Source organism: Hippocampus bargibanti, linkage group LG08 (genome assembly GCF_051943395.1).
Source record: "Hippocampus bargibanti isolate YZ-2025 linkage group LG08, ASM5194339v1, whole genome shotgun sequence".
NCBI lineage: Eukaryota > Metazoa > Chordata > Actinopteri > Syngnathiformes > Syngnathidae > Hippocampus > Hippocampus bargibanti.
Window position 1 is genome coordinate 8110001 of NC_142741.1, and position 18695 is coordinate 8128695.

An 18695-nucleotide genomic window follows, 5' to 3' on the forward strand; every position below is an offset into this window, starting at 1 on the left:
GGCATTTTTCACAATAGAGGACTTTTCACTTTAGCAAATTTTATTTCATTGTTGAACATACCCACCAAATCCTTTTTTATTCCAATAGTGCATAAATATGAGCATTTTATGAAAAAAAAATGCAGTTATGCATTTCAGTTTTCTGACATTTCTATTATGCATAGAATCCTTGGTTTTATCTTTAAAAACAAACTTTTGATTTTGCTGCTGTAGATTGCAAATTTCGTCATTGTGGGACTATTAAAGAACAACCAACCATTTTTTTGTTTCCTAACTGACATCAGAAAAACGTTTTATCGCATCTCAAATACCCAAAACACGCAGGCTGATATTTTTAGTCAAATGCAAAACACCAATAACAATGATTTAGTGTCCCAAAACTGCCACAAAATGAGCTCGCAACTGGGGTGATTCCGAAAGTCCCGCCCACTTGTTCCAGGATACTCCTTCACAAACGGCCTTGCTCGAGAATCAAAACAATGGCTTCAGAGAGTTCAGATTCGGAGAAGATGCTTTCTTGTTACTCATCCAGTTAAATCCATCCAGTTTGAATATGATTCAAATAGTTCTGTAGAGGAAAGCATAAATGTTTGTCATCGATTAAAGAAGTCCTTCCGTATCAATTCGAGCTGTCTGGACTCCAAGCGCCCAGAAAATACACATGATGGCACGCAGCGCCTTTGGAAATGGGCTGATTTGTCCGCTTGGAATTTATGTAAACTTACACCTTCTTTATGCGTGTTACCGCAATTGCCTGTGACACACAATGATTCACCATTGTGTTATGTAGTTTTCCTTCTAATTTGTCAATCAACACTGTGTTTCCAGATGAAAAAAAGTACCCAAAATGCATTGTGTGTCGCTTTCTTGGTCAGGGGCGTTCCCTCTGTGACGTCACTTAGGGCATCGTCATCAACAAGACTTCATGAATATTCAGCGCAAGTCTTAAAACTTAAAATATAGCTATCTGCGGTGGAATCTTTGTAAAATGCGCTCAGTAGAAGTCATTTGAAGTGATTTTACAAATTATGAATTCATCTTGTCCTGGTGTGTCGGTTGTCCTTCAAATGCCTTGTGATTCTGATTCACTTATTTGACTCTCAGGAAAAAAAGTGGGAATGGACTAGTGAAATTTCCAGTCAGTATTCACTTTCACTTAACATCAAGTTATTATGCAATGTCTTTAATTTTGCTTCCTCCATCTGTCATTTTTATTCATGTTATTCTTTCTTCGAGCTTTTCTTCACTCCTTGGTCAGTTCCAATGTGCCACCCTGGTTTTTGTGTGTAACAGAGAAACTGATGCTGAATCGGGATTTCAGCAAGTACAACTACTTGAGCTTCGATTCCGCCATAGTCAACGGCCTCGACGACGCCGCCTGCTTCCGGACGGTCAAAGTGAGGTTTTTGTTTTGTTTTTTTCAGTGGTGTGAAAGCAAATTCAACAAAAAACTTGCCTTCTATTCTTTTGGGGTCAAAGCTTCCCCACATCGGACAATATTTCATTTTTTATTTTATTATTATTTTTTACTTCCCTTCCCCAGAACGCAATGCAGATTGTGGGTTTCATGGAGGACGAGGTGCAGACGGTGCTGGAGCTCGTGGCAGCCGTCTTGAAGCTTGGCAATATCGAGTTCAAGCCAGAGTCACGGTGCAACGGTGCCGATGAAAGTCGCGTGAAGGATAAAAACGGTACTGGTTCATGGAGGTTTTTTGCTGTGTTAAATGTTGGATATTTTTTTGCACATTTCTGCCTGTGCCGATATATAATTGCATTTTTTGCTAATATTTTTGTACGTTTTAATGATATTAATAATATGACAATTTAGGAAGTATACAAAAACAGTTTGTAATCAACAGTCTAAAACAAGTGTGTTAGTCTTTTTTGAATGAATGACCAGTTTTCAAGTTTGAAGTAAAAATAATGACTGTTATTTTGGTTTACTTGGGACAATTTGAAATTTTGATTCATACTAACAACCATCATGGACTTTCACAAATGATTTCCTTTTGCGGACCGAATAAAATGATGTGGCGGGCCAGATTGGGCCCTTAGACCTTGACTTGAACACCTGTGATGTAAGTGATTAGCCACCCTAGTCAGCTAGCTCGATAGGTGACCATGGAATTTTACAACTCTAATTTGCTTTTGCGGGCCGAATAAAATGATATGACGGATTTGGCCCGCGGGCCTTGACTTTGACACCTGTGGCCTAAAATTCTGAATGATTCATTGTCAACACAAGCCCCTCATAGCTGCTATCTATAAATATGTAGCCTGATTTTTTCCCACTGTGGATGAAACATGCAAAAGATGTCTTATCTCCAAAAACGGAGCATATCGGAGTGGAATCAGTGGTTGATAAACAAGCTAACATTTTTTACCAAATCAGTTTTTTGCCTCCGGGGTGGTGAAGCATGCTTCAACTTTCAAGTCACTGTTGGCCCATTTCCTTTGCACTTTTGAGCATGCGTTCCGTTTTGTTTGCTGTGCAGATTTAAAAGAGATGTGCGAGCTGCTGGGGATCGAGCAGACTGTGCTGGAAAGGGCCTTCAGCTACCGCACGGTGGAGGCCAAATTGGAGAAAGTGTCCACAACCTTGAACGTGGCCCAGGTAAGAGGGAACTTGATAATGTTTGAATCGTGCAAGCCGAGCTTACCACGCTACGTCTCCCGGGCGCAGTCACAACGGCAACCTCAGCACGTACGGATTTTATGGGCTGCCGATTCGCATCTGTGTCGAAAGTTCTCAATTATTGATGAGGGGTATTCCGTGAGGGAAGTTCATTTGTAGGTCACGTTAGAGAAGTCCACAGGTTCACTCTGGATAACATCTAGTTATGTCTTCTCGCGTTTGTTGACGTTTTTTTCCATTCCCGATAACGTATTGATTTATTCAGTCATACATTTTTATGTATTTATTTGCTTGTTCATTTACCGTATTTATTCGAGTATAACACACAAAATTTTCTACCTAAAAAGGAACTTAAAGTGTGGGTGAGCGTTATAAACAAGGCCTGGGAAAAACATCTCATATATATTTAATGCTTTATCCCTTCCAGTAGGGGGCAGCATTTCCATTCTCGCCCTTCACTTTCGATTCTCGGAAAGACCTGGATCACGCGCATCCCTTTTTTTTTCATTGTTGATTACCAGTTCTTTAGCAACGTTCATTTCCTTTCCTCGCCTCGCCCACACTGAAAGTCAGAGAGGCCAGAAGTCAGAGAGGCCAGACTGAGATGGTTTGGACATGTCCAGAGGAGAGAGAGTGACTATATCGGGAGAAGGATGCTGAGCCTTGAACTGCCAGGCAGGAGCCCGAGAGGAAGACCGAAGAGGAGGTTTATGGATGTTGTCAAAGAGGACATGAAGGCAGCTGATGTGAGAGAAGAGGATGCACAAAACCGGGTTAGATGGAGGATATTGATTCGCTGTGGCGACCCCTGAAGGGAAAAGCCAAAAGTAAAAGAAGAAGAGCGTGCAGTATAATGCGTACACGCATTATACAGTATTTAGTTATTTAGTTATTTATCTTTCTACTAATCTATTTTATTGATTTTTGCAGGCCTACTACGCTCGAGACGCCCTTGCCAAAAATCTCTACAGCCGTCTGTTCAGTTGGCTGGTGACTCGGATCAATGAAAGCATAAAAGTAAGACACTTCCTTACGAACCATTTTACAATGTCTCGTCGCTGTCTGGGAATGACTTTGCATGTCCAGATGTGTTTGATATCAGTTTTTTTTTTCCAGGAATGATCGTTTTGTGTGTCATGTGTGATTTTTCTATGCATTGTTCAGCAATTTTAAGTCTGAAAACAAAAGAAATTAGCCATCGTAGATGATGGCGATATGTCACACCGATTTGAAGTCTGCAATTCGGCAACTGATGCAATGTATTTTCTGACAGTGACGATAAGTGTGACACAGCTGAATAGAAAGAGAGCTAGCTAGCTCCATCGCTAGCTAACTCGATCGCTACCGAGCTCGAGAGATGAGCACGGAATTTCACAAGTTTGATTTGCTTTCGCAGGCCGAATAAAATGTGGTGATGTTATTTACTAGTTTAGAGATAAGATGTGGTGGACCACATTTGGACCCCGGGCCTTTACTTTTAAACCTGTGATGTAAGAAATTAGCCAGGTAGCTGAATAGAAAGATAGCTAGCTACCTCGATCGCTAGCTAGCTAGCTCGGTTGCTAGCAAGCTTGATCGTTAGCTAGCTCAATAATTGACTAACTTGATCATTAGCTCGCTACCTAGCTCAATAGATGACCGTAATTGTTTTAACAATTTTGATTTGCTATCACAGGCCGAATAAAATAATGTGGTAGGCCATATTCGACACCTGTGATGTAAGGGATTAGCCAGCTAGCTGAATAGAGACAGCTAGCGAGCTCAATTGCAAGCTAGCTTGATTGCAAGCTACCTTGATAGATGAGCATGGAATTTCACAAGTTTGATTTGCTTTCAGGGGCCAAATAATTTTATCTGGCGGGCCAGATTTGACCGTCGGGCCTTGACTTTGACACCTACGGGGAATTGTCTACATTCTAGAAAATCCTGCACGCCGCTTGCCCTCTAAAAATTTTAACAATGACTAAATTGTCCACTTACAGGCACAAACTAAAGCCCGCCACAAGGTCATGGGGGTGCTGGACATCTATGGCTTCGAGATATTCGAGGTAGGAAAGTTTTTCTGGTTGTTGTTTTTTTATCCATGTGTGACGAGGACACGATCTGACCGTGCATCCGTTATTTTTATCGGCTTTAAAGGATTTTGCCCGCCGGGGGCTGTTTGTGCGCGAGTGGTGACAAACCTGTGAGGAGCTTATCTCCACAACTGTGGGCTGATAAAAGCATATTCAGATTGGATTAGTTCAGCTTTACTGCTCTCGGGAGTGAAATCCAGTCTTGGCGCAACGTTGATTTCAACGCCAAGAAGTAAAATAAACACTGATCAATATTGATCCTGCACGTGTGCTGCGCATATGTGGAAAATTCCCCGGACGGGGGTCCTCCACTTGCGTTTTTGGAATGTAACGAAAAATGTCAAAATTTCTGGTCACGTTGCACAGGAAGAAAATAATTTCCCACGCAGGATTATCGCTATAATACACAAAAAATATGTTCTGTTATATATTTCTGTGTTCATGCATTTTTTCTAGTCTTTATGTTATGGAAAATGAGTTTTGCTTGATTTACAGTCACTGTTACGATGTGCTAGCAAATAACAGGCTCCCTCTAGGGGTATGCAAAAGAATTATTGACTGATTTGACTTTAAATGGTCCAAATCTTTTCATTTCAGCCTCCGATTTCGTTGTTCCTTCGTTAAAGCGGGTTGACTATCGCTCGCGTTTCATCAACATTAAACATTTGCTTTAATTTTGGAAAATAACATTTGAAAGATGAAGTGGATTGGCGTAAAAAAAATTCTTCCTTCGATGTTATTGTTTCCTTGTTGTTTAGGCTTTTTTATTTATATGCGTAAATAACACCAACCACAACAATTGGTTAAAAAATAAAAATAATTTCAATTAAAAAAAATTAAGAACTCATTCACGACCATTCAAAGCCTTCTCTGCTGGCCTAAAAATATCTCAATCACAGACTGATCTTAATTATATTTTGTCCATGAATTCTTATTAACTCATTCACTGCCATACCCGAATTTACTCGGGAATTGAAAATGTGACGTGGAGCGCAGTTCCCGAATTTATTAGGGTTTTGTTTTTTCTTGCGGGAGGGGTGCCGATAAAGCACTGATCAGATCTCTGGGAATGTTTTTTTTTTCCATTCCATGAAGGTGGCAGCATTTGCCTTTTGTACAGCCGCCCCCATTTCAAGCTCTGATAACTCCAGAGCTATATAATTTGGGAATTAACTTTTTTTCCTGATGAAATATGAGAGTCTAAGGTTTCTTGCGCTGCATTGAATGTTTATGACGTCCTAAAACTCAATATCCTGCAGGTCCTCGAATTTCAGTGAAAATGACAAAAACCCTGGTACTGGAGTGGACACATTTTTGCACATCGTCTGGCAGTGAATGAGTTAATGTATCCCAAAAATGTATTAAAAAGAAATATTCTGTCAACCCAGCCTCTTTTTTTCATTCCATTGAAATCCGTTGACATTTTATCATCATTTATTTAACACGTGAAAGATGCTGAGTGGTCTTAAGAAATAAATGTTGCACCAAATATCCTGTACCACCGATACAACCCCCCGCCCCCACCAATTCATGACATTCATGTTTTTGCCATGCCATTGCTCGTTTTCTTCACTCACTGTCAAGCCATTCCTCTCCTCTTGCCTGTTGTCTCGTGTCTCGGTCACCAGAATGCAGTAAGTAACACCAGCCTGCTGTTTGCTGTGCTTGTTGACGCATGCATGCTCTCACACCTCCTAATTTTGCCGCTTACTAAAATAAAATATATATATATATATATATATTGGGGGAGCTCCCGATGTGCAGCGTGGCCATGCGTGGCTGTCCAGATGCAAAAAAAGAATGATTAAAAACAACATTTGCATCAGCCAAGACATAACTTGCACTCTGTTGGCACTTAGTCACAATCAAAGATGGAGATCAGGCCTGGGGGGGTAGGGGGTACTGTTTTTGGATACATCCGGACTCAGTCAGCTCGCATTGAGCGGCTGCGTTTTGTGATTGCACACCTTGTGGTCATTGATTTCATTTTAATAATAATAATACATTTCATTTATAAGCGCCTTTCAAAATTCTCAAGGTCACTTTACAGTCACAGGATCAGTTTCTCTGTGGGTGAGCAGCGGCAGCCACACGCGCCAGCATTCACTCAACCCAGAAGTAACGCAAATAGATAGAAAGCTAGCTAGCTAATGGATAGCCTAGAGAGAGCCAGCTAGCTATATCACTAACAGATATTCAGCCAGCTAGCCAGCCAGATAGCTAATGAATAGCAAATAGATAGCTAATAGATAACAAATAGATAGCCAGGGAGGTAGTTAGCTAGATAGCCACCTAATCATGTCTCTATTTACTCATAAATTTACTTTGTGTGCATACAATGACTTCTTTGGTTGGCATGGCGATAAATGGGGACTAATCATGCGCTTCAATGGTATTTTTGTGGCCTGACAGAAAAGGAACCCTCCTCAACAGCTTTTCCATTATCCCCGCACTGATGATGAGTCAGTGAGCTGGACAAGTTCATTGCCAACAGAGTGCCCCCCTACTTCGACCCATTTCTTCTGAATTGTTTCTAAAAACTCTCTTATTGGGGGTTGGGGGCTTACGTTATTTCTCAACAGGTGAACACAACTCCACTTTCCGTTCCGTGTGTATTTTAACAAGTATGTTAAAGCTAATTACGCCGCTAAAGGCTAACGCTAGCATACTTGCTCGAAAAAAAAATAACAAAATAATTGGCCGGGAAACAAAAATAATGTGACAAAAATGTCATTTTAGATTATTTTCCATCCAGCCTTGTGCCTGCTGCCACTTGCCTTTGCTTTGCAATCCAATGCGCGAGTGAGTTATTAAGCGGTGAAGGTGACTGCGGTTTCTCTGTAAAGGGAACAGATGACTTATTTTTTAATGTTCATTTATTCATCTATTTATTTATTTACATATTTATTTATTTTGCTCTATGTTCCCATTTCCCTGTCATTGAGAAACCTTGCGTGTCCTTCCGCTCAAATGGGTGTTAAACTAAACCTGCTGATTGCCTTAGCAGCTAATGGCTAACCCAGCACGTAGCACATATAGGCCATCTGACATGAAGTGTGACGCAGCGCCTTTAATGGCTCATAATTGACAGCATATATAATTATACAATACACTACATATTGATTTTTATAGCGCTTTAATAACAGCTGTTAACATGGGCAGCTATCATATACAGGAAATAAAGCCGTCACAAAGATAGTAGAAATAGTTGCCTGTAAATGTTTAAACGGCATCTATGGGTAGTTACCTACATTCCGTGGCTTTATCGTGAGGGCCCGACTGCTTTGATAAGGTTTATGGTCGCCCCGGTTCACTTTAGTCCGCTTTCACACACATTTAGAGCCCGCGAATAGAAGAAAATTAACCTGTTTTTTTTTTTTAACTCGGATGTAGCCTAGCCGTTGTACTTCTTCCTTATGACTTTCATTAGTTTGTATATTTAGGATCACCTTTTAGTAAAATCCCAAAAAATCACCATGTTGAAAAATATGTAAAAAAAGTTAATCTGTCCCTCCCCGACAGGACAACAGCTTTGAGCAGTTCATCATTAACTATTGCAATGAGAAGCTGCAGCAGATCTTCATCGAGCTAACGCTACGCGAGGAGCAGGAGGAGTATGTCAGAGAGGTAAATTTTAGTGAGGTGTTATTCATGAACGAATTGGCTCTTAGAAGTTAATGACTGGATCTGGCTCTTAATTGGGCGCCAGCTCTTAATAGGGATCCGGCTCTTAATAGGGATCCGGCTCTTAATAGGGAGCCGACTAGGGAGCCGACCCCCCCCCCCCCCCCATCCCCTTTGTTTAAAGCCGCACGTGATTGGACATAATCTGTGGTCGAAGACACAAACACACACCTACTCAACTACACAGGTACACACACTCACACAAGAAAATCAATAAAGCCACATAAATTAAAAATAAAATATATGGTATATGTTTTGCATTTGTAATTCGTTGTACATATAAATGTACATTATTTTTGATAGTAAATAAATGTAATCAAAAATAAAACTGAGGAGCTATTTGGGAGAGAAAAAAATCCTGGGGACCCATTTGGGAGCGAAAAGAGCCAGCTCTTTTTAGTGAGCTGAGCCAAAAGAACCCGCTCTCTAAAAAGAGCCGGAATACCCTCATCACAAGTAAATTTGTATCTCAACAGCGCATAACCGACATTTTCGCAAACGGCGGGGGTGGGGGGGTCAATGGCCTCTATCACCCCACTCCTATCCCTGTCAACATTCAACATCTGCTCGTTTTCAAAGCTCAGCGTTATTGTGAGCGCTCGACTCCTTCCCCCTTGCAAAACACGGCGGCGCATATTATGGCCGCTCTCCAGCGTGCAGCATGGGAAAATACCACCAGGCCCGTCGGCGGGAGGGAGTCTCTCCGTGGGGATAAGCCACGCCTTCTTTGTCCCCCGCCTCTCATATCACCAAAATTGACTCAAAGCTGTGCTCCCAACATTGCGGGTTTGAGATCCACGTTATTTGGGTTGAATTTGCTTTGAAAGCCAGCTTTTCAAAGGCTCATGTGAAGTGCCCCCCCCCAAACCCCCACCCCCCAGAATTTATTCGCTGACAGATATAATGGAAAGCGAGCTCATAGAACATGTTCTGAGGAATGTTCCATTTTGCGGCTTGTTATCAAATCATCACTTCTGCGCTTTATTGCAGTCGTTGTTCACTCTGACCTTAATTTCCTTTTGTCGCAGGGCATCGAGTGGACCAACATTGAATACTTCAACAACGCCATTATCTGTGACCTCATTGAGAATGTAAGTCCCATTCCCAATAGGGGGGGGGGCAACGTCATAAATGACAATCGAAATATCTGGGTCCAAAAAAGCGCAGTGCTGGGAACAGCACGGATACTGCGCAGAACCCTCAAGCTTCCTGGCCTCTGGTAGAGGACCCGAGCTAAAATGGGGGACAGACACCACCCATGGTGGGTGAGACTCAGATTTTTTTTTTTTTATATATATATATATATAGGAAAGAGTCTGTTGAATGCTGGCTCATGTGGCTGCCGCTGCTCACCCGCAAAGAAACTGATCCTGTGACTGTAAAGTGACCTTGAGAGTTTTGAAAGGCTGGCTACCTAGCTAGCTATGTAGCTGGCTACCTAGCTAGCTATCTATTTGCTATCTAACTAGCTAGCTGGCTACCTAGCTAGCTAGCTATTTGCTATCTGTTTGCAATCTATTCGCTACATTCCTGACTAACGACTGGCCTATTTGCCCCACTCCCACCGGTATCACCTCATCAGCATTACGAATGTTGCCTAACCTGTTTTGCTGAAGCAGGCTATTGTATGAACGATCGAAATTGAACCTCACCCCACCAGACCGGTTTAATGAAGGATTTAGTTGTTTTATGAGAATCGCTTCTTTTACCCCCCTTTCAAACCATCTGTTCTTTTGCTAAGATTTTAACCTCATTGTCGTCAAATGAGTGGTTGCGAGCTTTTAGGTGCAAATGTACTGCCGATTGAGGCCCACTAGTATTATCCCTGCGCTGCTCTGCCCCCCCAACCTGAGAGTAGGGACCTACCATAGCTGTGTCCGCCGCCGCCATGTCTGGATATTAAGGATATATAAATCGGGCCGATACGACCAGTCAGACTTTAGTTCGCTGTCGAAGCCTCTTGGATAGGAGGCGAAACGTCCGACACCTTCAAAAAGTACAGATGACGGCTGAAGAAAACTTCTCATCAATCTATTCGCTATCTAACTAGCTAGGTGGCTACCTAGCTAGCTATATATTTGCTATCTATTCACTATCTAACTCGCTAGCTAGCTATCTATTAGTTATCTATTAGCTAGCTCGCTAACTTTCTGTCTATTTGAGTTATTCCGGGTTGAGTGAATGCTGCCGCATGTGGTTGCTGCTACTCACCCACAGAAAAACTGATCCTGTGACTGTCAAGTGACCTTGAGGGTTTTAAAAGGCACTTAGAAATTAGATGGATTATTATTATTATTATTATTATTATTATTATTATTATTATTATTATTATTATAAAAATGTCTGCATGTCAAATTTTGCTTTTCTTGTCTTCCCTCCACCAAGAACCAGAATGGCATCATGGCCATGTTGGATGAGGAGTGCCTCCGTCCCGGCACGGTGACGGACGACACCTTCCTGGACAAGCTGAACACGGTGTGTGCTGATCACCAGCATTTTGAGAGTCGCCTGAGCAAGAATTCAAAGTTCCTCAATGACCACAGTTTGCCGCACAGTTGCTTCCGTATCCAGCATTATGCCGGCAAGGTTAGCGACACTTTTACCCATTCCTAATCACTTTTTTAAATTATTCTGACTAGTTTATGTTATAATGGCAGATTTGATTTCCTTTACTGAGGCATTTATGACTGATAAACGTATCATATAGCAAAAAAAAAAACATGATACTGCCTTTCCCCGCCCACTTTAACTCATTCACTGCCAGACGATGTGCAAAAATGTGTCCTCTCCAATGCCAGGGTTTTTGTCATTCTCACTCAAATTGCAGGACCCACAGAATATTGAGTTTTAGGATGACATAAACATTCAATGCTGCGTAAGAATCCTTAGACTCTCTTATTTCATCAGAAAAAAAGAGTTAATTCCCAAGTTATATGGGTCAGGAGTTATCAGAGCTTGAAATGGGGGCAGATGTCCAAAATATAATGCAATACAGTGAGACCTCAATTTACAAACACCTTAACTTACAAACGTCAAATTTATGAAAATTAAACCTTGCAATAAGCACTATTTTCATAATAAACACCCACCGCGGCTGGCGGAGTGATCTTCAGCGGAAGCACACGACCAAACAGCACCACAGGTTAAGTTACCAACAGTCCTTATGGATTGGATTGGATTGGATTGGATTGGATTGGATATGCCTTTATTAGTCTCACAGTGGAGAAATTTACATTTCACAGCGGCAAAGTGATGAAAGGAATGAGAGTAGAAAAACAAAATACATGAGCTGCTTATGCTGCTTATGGAAGGTGACTCTCCTTCCATAAGCCATCAACGACCATCAAAAAGGTAAATAAAACTTTATTTTACAGCACAGTTTATTTCTTTAATTACAGTCCTCATGTAATGCGCCTCTCTTTCCAAACAGCAATGCCCTTTGACCTCCAACGCCATACCACAAGCCATAAATGACCATCACAAATGTAAATAAAGTGACTTTATGATACAATGCAGTGTATTTCTTTCATTACAATAAAATAGCACATTTATTATACATAGAATAATGTATGTAGTGTGTAGTTTTAAGGATTATTTAGTTCAAAAGTATATTTTATGGAAACCCGGGAACTAATTATTCCCATTTTAATGGTTTCCTATGGGATTTTTTTTTGAGACACACTTTTCGCCTTACACACTCTGTCTGGGAACCAATTAAGTTCGCAAGTTGAGGTCTCACTGTATTGATTTACATACAGTAAAGTCTCGTTATATCGATATTCAAGGGAGTCCGAGAAAATATTGATATAACCGGGGCTATCGATATATCCGACCCTGTTTGCATGTAATTTTCTCCGTGCGTACATAGAAATAGTATCGATATAACCGGGACTATCGATATATCCGATATCGATATAACGAGACTTTACTGTATATAGCGGTGTAACAACATCTGAAGCTGGAACAAAGCGCTAACATGGAAAAAAGAAAAATGATGGCCCCTCTTGGAAGACAAAAACATTGCCAGAGGTCTGACCAGCGCTTTATCGGCAGCCCCAGCAAGAAAAACCAAAACCCAAAAAAAAATCGGGAATGCCGCTCCATGTCATACTTTTCAATACCCGAATAAGTTTGGGAATGACAGCGAATGAGTTAAAATTGTTCTACAGTATTTTAATCAACCAAATATGCACATTGACATCTGCCTAATTAATAAATGAATGGATTAATTAATTAATTCAGTGTATTCCTAATAATATGGGTCTGGAGTTATCTAAGCTTGAAATGGGGGCCCTCTGCCCCCTCGTGGGATGGAAAAACATTGCCTAGAGGCAGTGTCTGACATTCGTGACAAAAAGTTAGTGGACACCGGAGCAGACAACTCTGAAAAGTTGCCTGCCCCATTTTTCACAACTTGAAACATAATAAGATGACTAATCGCAAAAAAAAAACATTGTTGCGAAGAATAAAGGATTTTTTTAATTAAGGAAATACCTACCACAAATGCTCCCTTGGTTAATTTGTGGTAAATATCCCTTGCTGAAGATTATGCTCTAGTTTGTCATCATGGTGCCACATGCAATGTTTGCGTTGCTTTGTCTGCTACAAGCGCCTTTCATTACTCTCAAGTACTCCTCTTCTTTTCCTTTCAGCTCTCAAGTACACTTTACAGTAATGATTGGCAAATTGGCAAACGATTTTTCGTTTGGGAATTTGCATACTCGGCACGGCAGCCAATCAGAAGCCTGTTTCATGCTTCGGACTATACCATGACTGGAAAGTGTACTTGAAAGTTTTGAAAGGCGCTTAGAAAGAGGAGTCCAGTGTCTTGCAGTGGTTTGCTTGTAGCTTTTGCTTTATTGAATAAAAGAAACGTTTGCTTTGATTTTTTTTTTTTTTTTTTGAAGAAGTTGTCGGCCACCCGGGCGAGACGTTTTGAAAGTTGTAGGACCAACATAAAAGTTGTACGCCCCGGGCCTCTTGGCAGATGTTATTTCAAACACTACTAGAGGTCTGAAATTCACACACAAGATGGACCGGACCTTGATCCGCACCCCCCTGCAAAAAAAACAAAGAAAACAAAACCTGAATAATTCGGGAATGGCGCTTCTCGTCATACTTTTCAATACCCGGATACATTTGGGGATGGTAGTGAATGAGTTAATTGTCAAAGAAAAAATGTTGTCTTTCAACAATAAGTGAGCTCCGCCTGTGGCCTCGTAACTTAGCATTCGAGGCTAACAAATGTGATAGTTGACATTTCCCGTACATTCTCGTTCACGTGTACATTGAAAGTTATGTAGGTTTTATCGTCGGGAGTTATTTTGAGTAATTTTCATGCTTTTGATGCTTTTTTTTGTGTATTGTTTTTATGACTGTTTTAAATTTTGTCAAGAACTTTATGGTTTACCTGTGAAAAGTGCTATATAAATAAATCTTACTTACTTACGTATGTACTTAATATAACTTGCTAGTTTGAAAGACTTCAAAAAAAGAATTTTTAATTGTCGATTTTTATTATAAAAAAAAAACATTGGTGCTTTTGTCATCTAAAAAAAGAGCCATGACTTTGATGATATTCCCTAAAATGAACTTTTATTTTTTTGTCCTCCTCGTATCAAGGTGTTATACTGCGTTGAAGGCTTTGTGGACAAGAACAACGACCTCCTGTATCGGGACTTGTCCCAAGCCATGTATAAGGCCAACCACAGTCTCATAAAGCAACTCTTCCCCGAGGGCAACCCAGGCAAAGTCAACCTGAAGAGACCTCCCACCGCCGGTTCCCAGTTCAAAGCATCAGTGGGCACCCTCATGAAGAACCTGCAGACCAAGAACCCCAACTACATCCGGTAGAACCGTCATTTTGAACCGATTATGTCATTGCGAGTCATGAGATAAGAGAAAAATGAGATGTACGAAAGATCATTTGAAACAAAGGAAGCTAACATTTCAATCCCAAAATATTCGCCGCGAGCACGGCGATCAAATCAGGAGGGCGATGGTATGTAATCAGTATTTAGTGTGAAAATTTCTTGATTTATTTATCTAGCTATCCAGCTATCTAGCTAGCTATTTCGCTATCTTGTTATTTGCTATCTCTTTGCTACCTAGCTCCCTGGCCGGCTATCTAGGTAGCTATCTATTAGCTATATAGCTATCTAGCTGGCGGCCTATTAGCTAGCTATTGGCTAGATAGCTAGCTTTCTATCTATTGGAGTTACTTCCGTCTTGAGTGAACGCTGGCGCGTGTGGCTGCCGCTGCTCACCCACAGAAAAACTTATCCTGTGACTGTAAAGTGACCTTGACCGTTTTGAAAGACGCTTATTAATGACATTTATTATTATTATCATCTCGCTAGCATCTATTTGCTATCTAGCTCCTTGGCCGGCTATCTAGCTAGTTCTCTATTAGCTATATAGCGATATAACTAGCTATCTATTAGCTAGCTGGCTAGCTTTCTATTTGAGTTACTTCCGGGTTGAGCCGCTGCTCACCCACAGAAAATCTTATCCTGTGACTGGAAAGTGACCTTCTGAGTTTTGAAAGGCACTTATAAATGAAACGTATTATTATTATTTTTATTATTCTCCTGCTAGGTGCATCAAACCCAATGATAAAAAGGCAGCCCGCATCTTCACCGAGTCCCTGGTTTGCCATCAAGTGCGCTACTTGGGCCTGATGGAGAACGTCCGCGTGAGACGGGCCGGCTACGCCTTCCGCCAGCCGTACGGGCCTTGCCTGGAGCGCTACAAAATGCTCTGCAAACAGACCTGGCCGCATTGGAGAGGGCCTCCTAGGTAATGGTCCCGTTTTTTCACCGGCAGCAGGTGGGTACAGGGGCGGGGGTTTGCCAGAACCTCTTCTGAGGCTTTCGGAGAAAATATGCAGCTGTGGAATTTAAACAGCGAGTTCATTTTTAGCCGGTCCCAGCGGGAAGAGTGACTTTGTGACCGGTGCTATTGGGTTACTGTTGGAGTGTTCCGTTCCCAGGTGGGATTTTCTGCAGCTGCGAGACTCTTCCAACGGTGCATAATTTTTCCTGCAAATAGAATAGCATGCCCAGCTCATTATGCCGTATTTTGTTCGATTTTTATCTCTTTCCATAAATCGGCGATTCGCCAAGTATGGCGCTGCGCTGGCTGCCTCTTGTGGTCCAAATTAGGACGTGGCCCATTTTTGGGCCAGGTCAATGTAATTGGCCGGTATTAGCTTTTTTTTAAGTGCTAAAAATATGCAGTTTTTTTCTAATTCTGTTTCTATCTACACATTAGACAATAATAATAATGTTTTTTCTCCACGTAAAACACTTTTGTATTTGTCTCTGGTTGCGTTCTTTTGTGTTCTTTAACTTTCATCAGAAAATTAATCAGAATCATCTTTATTGCCAAGTATGCAGAACACACAAGGAATTTGTTTCCGGTAGAACACGCTGCACTAGTATCGTCGTCAAAAAAACTGCTAAGTGGCACTATACAGTTCAATTTTGGCTACTGTTGAAAGAGTTCAAAGAGTTAATGGCTTGGGGGAAGAAGCTGTTTAAATGTCTGCTGGATTTGGTGCGCATGGATCGGTAGCGCCTGCCTGAGGGGAGTAGCTGGAAAAGGTGGTGGGCAGGGTGCGGAGGGTCCAGTAGGATTTTCCGCGCCCTAGTTTGGATTCCTGCAGTGTGCAAGTCCTCGAGAGTGGGTAGGGCGGTGCTAATGATTTTTTCCGCCGTCCTAACTGTCCGTTGAAGTCGGATTTTGTCCATTTTTGTGGCGGCCCCGAACCAAACGGTGATGGAAGAACACAGGATGGATTCGATGACAGCCGTGTAGAAATGCCATTCCCCAATTTATTCGGGAATTGAAAATATGACATGGAGCGCCATTTCCGAATTTCTTCGGCTATTATTGTTTTATGCTTGGGTCCTCTGGTAATGTTTTCTGCCTTCCACAGGGGGGCAGCATTTCCCTTTTTGTCCATGTTAGCGCTTTGTTCCAGCTTCAGCTGTTGTTAAAAGTGCTATATAAACCAATATGTATGTATTTCATTGTTTTTCGGACACCTGCCCTCTTCAAGCTCATATAACTCCAGACCCATATAATTTCGGAATTAACTCTTTTTTTCAAATGAAAGAAGAGTGCCGTTCACAAATGTATTCGGAAATTGAAGATATGACGCAATTTCCGAATTTGTTTGGGTTTTGTTTTTTCATGCTTGGTTGACAATGAACCGCTGGTCAGACCCCTGGCAATTTTTTTCTGCTTTCCACAAGAGGGCAGCATTTCCTTTTTTTCCATGTTAGCGCTTTGATCCAGCTTCAGCTGTTGTTAAAGCACTATATAAACCAAATTGTATGTATTGCGTTGTAGTTCGGACAGTCGCCCCCATTTCAAGATCAGATAACTCCAAACCCATATAACTTGGGAATTAAATATTTTTATCTGATGAAAGAAGAGTGTCAAAGGTTTCTTACGCTGCATTGAATGTTTGTCGTTCTAAAAGTCATATTCTGTGGGTCATTCAATTTGAGTGAAAGTGACAAAAACCCTGGCACTGGAGTGGCCACATTTTTGTAACATATTTGGCAGTAAATTAGTTAAATACAGTTGAGTGTTTGAAACATTTATTTACCCCCTCAGGGAGGGAGTGGAAGTCCTCACGGCCGATCTTCAGATTCCCACCGAAGAATTCTCCTTCGGCCGGTCTAAAATCTTCATCAGGAATCCCCGAACGGTAAAAAACTAACAATCTCACATCCCCGAATGTCAAGAGGCTTTTTATTTTATTTATTTATTTTTTGTGGAATGTTTGTAGGGGTGTCAGCACCCCCCGCCCCACCTCATGTTTCGCCTTCATTTAAAACACACACATGCTTCCAATTAGCCGTCCCATCTTCATCTTCCATGGGAAAGAAGCATCTCGAGTCGCCTCTTGAATTACTCCAACAAGCACCATTGAGTGGCTTTATTTTATTTTATTTTTTCCTCTCTCGTTCCCAAAATACTTGGGAAAAAAATGTCATTTCGTCTGAAGCACTTCAACAATTGGCAATCCAAAATGGAACAGAAACTACAGTGATACCTCGACATACAAACGCTTTAGCTAACGAACATTTCGCCTTATCGCCTTACAAAATTGAAATTCGCGAGAATATAATCTTGGCATACAAACTAGTTTTCGGGGAACATACGGAGCGCCACAATGGCTGGCCAGTACCAGTACGCTAAGTCGACCATTGCTACCATCCCTAAGAACAAGGAAGCAATTAAGGGTCCATGTGTGGCTAAGGTTGTTTCGGTTTTGTCTAAGCAACGGTCTCCGACAGTAGAAGAGTTTGAAAAACTTCTGTTCATTTGGATTAACGGAAAGCAGCTAGCAGGGGTTAGTGTGAGTGAGGGTATTATCGCCGAGAAAGCACGGCGACTTCACTCGGATATCATCAAGAGGTTTTATTATTATACAGTACAGTTTATTTCTTTAATTGCAATACAATAGCACATTTACTATACATAAAACAAGGTATATTTTGTGTGGTTTTAAGGCTTATTTATGATAAAATTATCTTTTATGGGGACCTGGAAATGGATTATTCTCATTTTAATGGTTTCCTATGGGAAATTAATGTTTGGAAGACACACTTTTCACCTTACACACTTTCTGGGAACCAATTAAGTTCGTAAACTGAGGTATCACTGTACTTTAACTAGCTTCAAATGGGATTGTCAAATGTCAAGAGGGGTGAGTGGGTCATCTGGGGGCAAACAAAAAGTTGCCCCTCGGATACTTTTCTTGATTATTCTATTTTTCAAGACCTGTTAACATAAAAAACTAACAATTGTGTAACATGATCTCACTATAAAAGTACACGAAAACATATTCATGTTGCAACTGTAAATCAGCGATTTAATTCTTATTCATTCGGCGGCGAACCGAGCAGTCGCTCGGACTTTGTTCGTCATAATCACCGAATCAATATTTGCTCCCAGGTAAACATTGCCTAGCGCAAGATGGTCAAATGACGTTGCACTTTATAAGCTAAGAGTCAAAATTCACAAATTTCCCAGCAAACGAAATGCAGTCTCAATCTTGCTGCAATTCGCGGCCATTTTTTTAATGCAGTATATAATACCTACTACCCCCCCCCCAGTTGTTTTTCTTAGAGGAAAGGCGACGGCAGTGCCTGCAGGACCTGGCCACGCTCATTCAGAAAATCTACCGCGGCTGGAAGTGTCGCACTCATTTCTTGTTGCTGAAAAAGAGTCAGATTGTAGTGGCCGCGTGGTACCGGCGCTACGCGGTGAGCGACCCGTCGGGG

At 41.4% G+C, this 18695-nt stretch overlaps 1 protein-coding gene across 10 annotated transcripts in view; it reads left to right on the forward strand.

Annotated features, from left to right (window-relative positions):
• Window positions 1–18695, forward strand: part of myo1b (myosin IB) — a 90959-nt gene that overhangs the window by 48865 nt on the left and 23399 nt on the right. For 9 of the 10 annotated variants that reach the window (XM_089003535.1, XM_089003538.1, XM_089003536.1 and 6 more), the window contains 12 exons: window positions 1294–1397; window positions 1544–1691; window positions 2496–2614; window positions 3566–3652; window positions 4618–4683; window positions 8233–8337; window positions 9423–9485; window positions 10780–10980; window positions 14017–14243; window positions 14992–15192; window positions 17020–17113; window positions 18528–18677. In XM_089003535.1, coding sequence (XP_088859661.1) covers window positions 1294–1397; window positions 1544–1691; window positions 2496–2614; window positions 3566–3652; window positions 4618–4683; window positions 8233–8337; window positions 9423–9485; window positions 10780–10980; window positions 14017–14243; window positions 14992–15192; window positions 17020–17113; window positions 18528–18677 — 1565 coding nt within the window. The remainder of the gene's footprint in view (window positions 1–1293; window positions 1398–1543; window positions 1692–2495; window positions 2615–3565; window positions 3653–4617; window positions 4684–8232; window positions 8338–9422; window positions 9486–10779; window positions 10981–14016; window positions 14244–14991; window positions 15193–17019; window positions 17114–18527; window positions 18678–18695) is intronic. The other variant, XM_089003545.1, reaches the window with a different exon arrangement.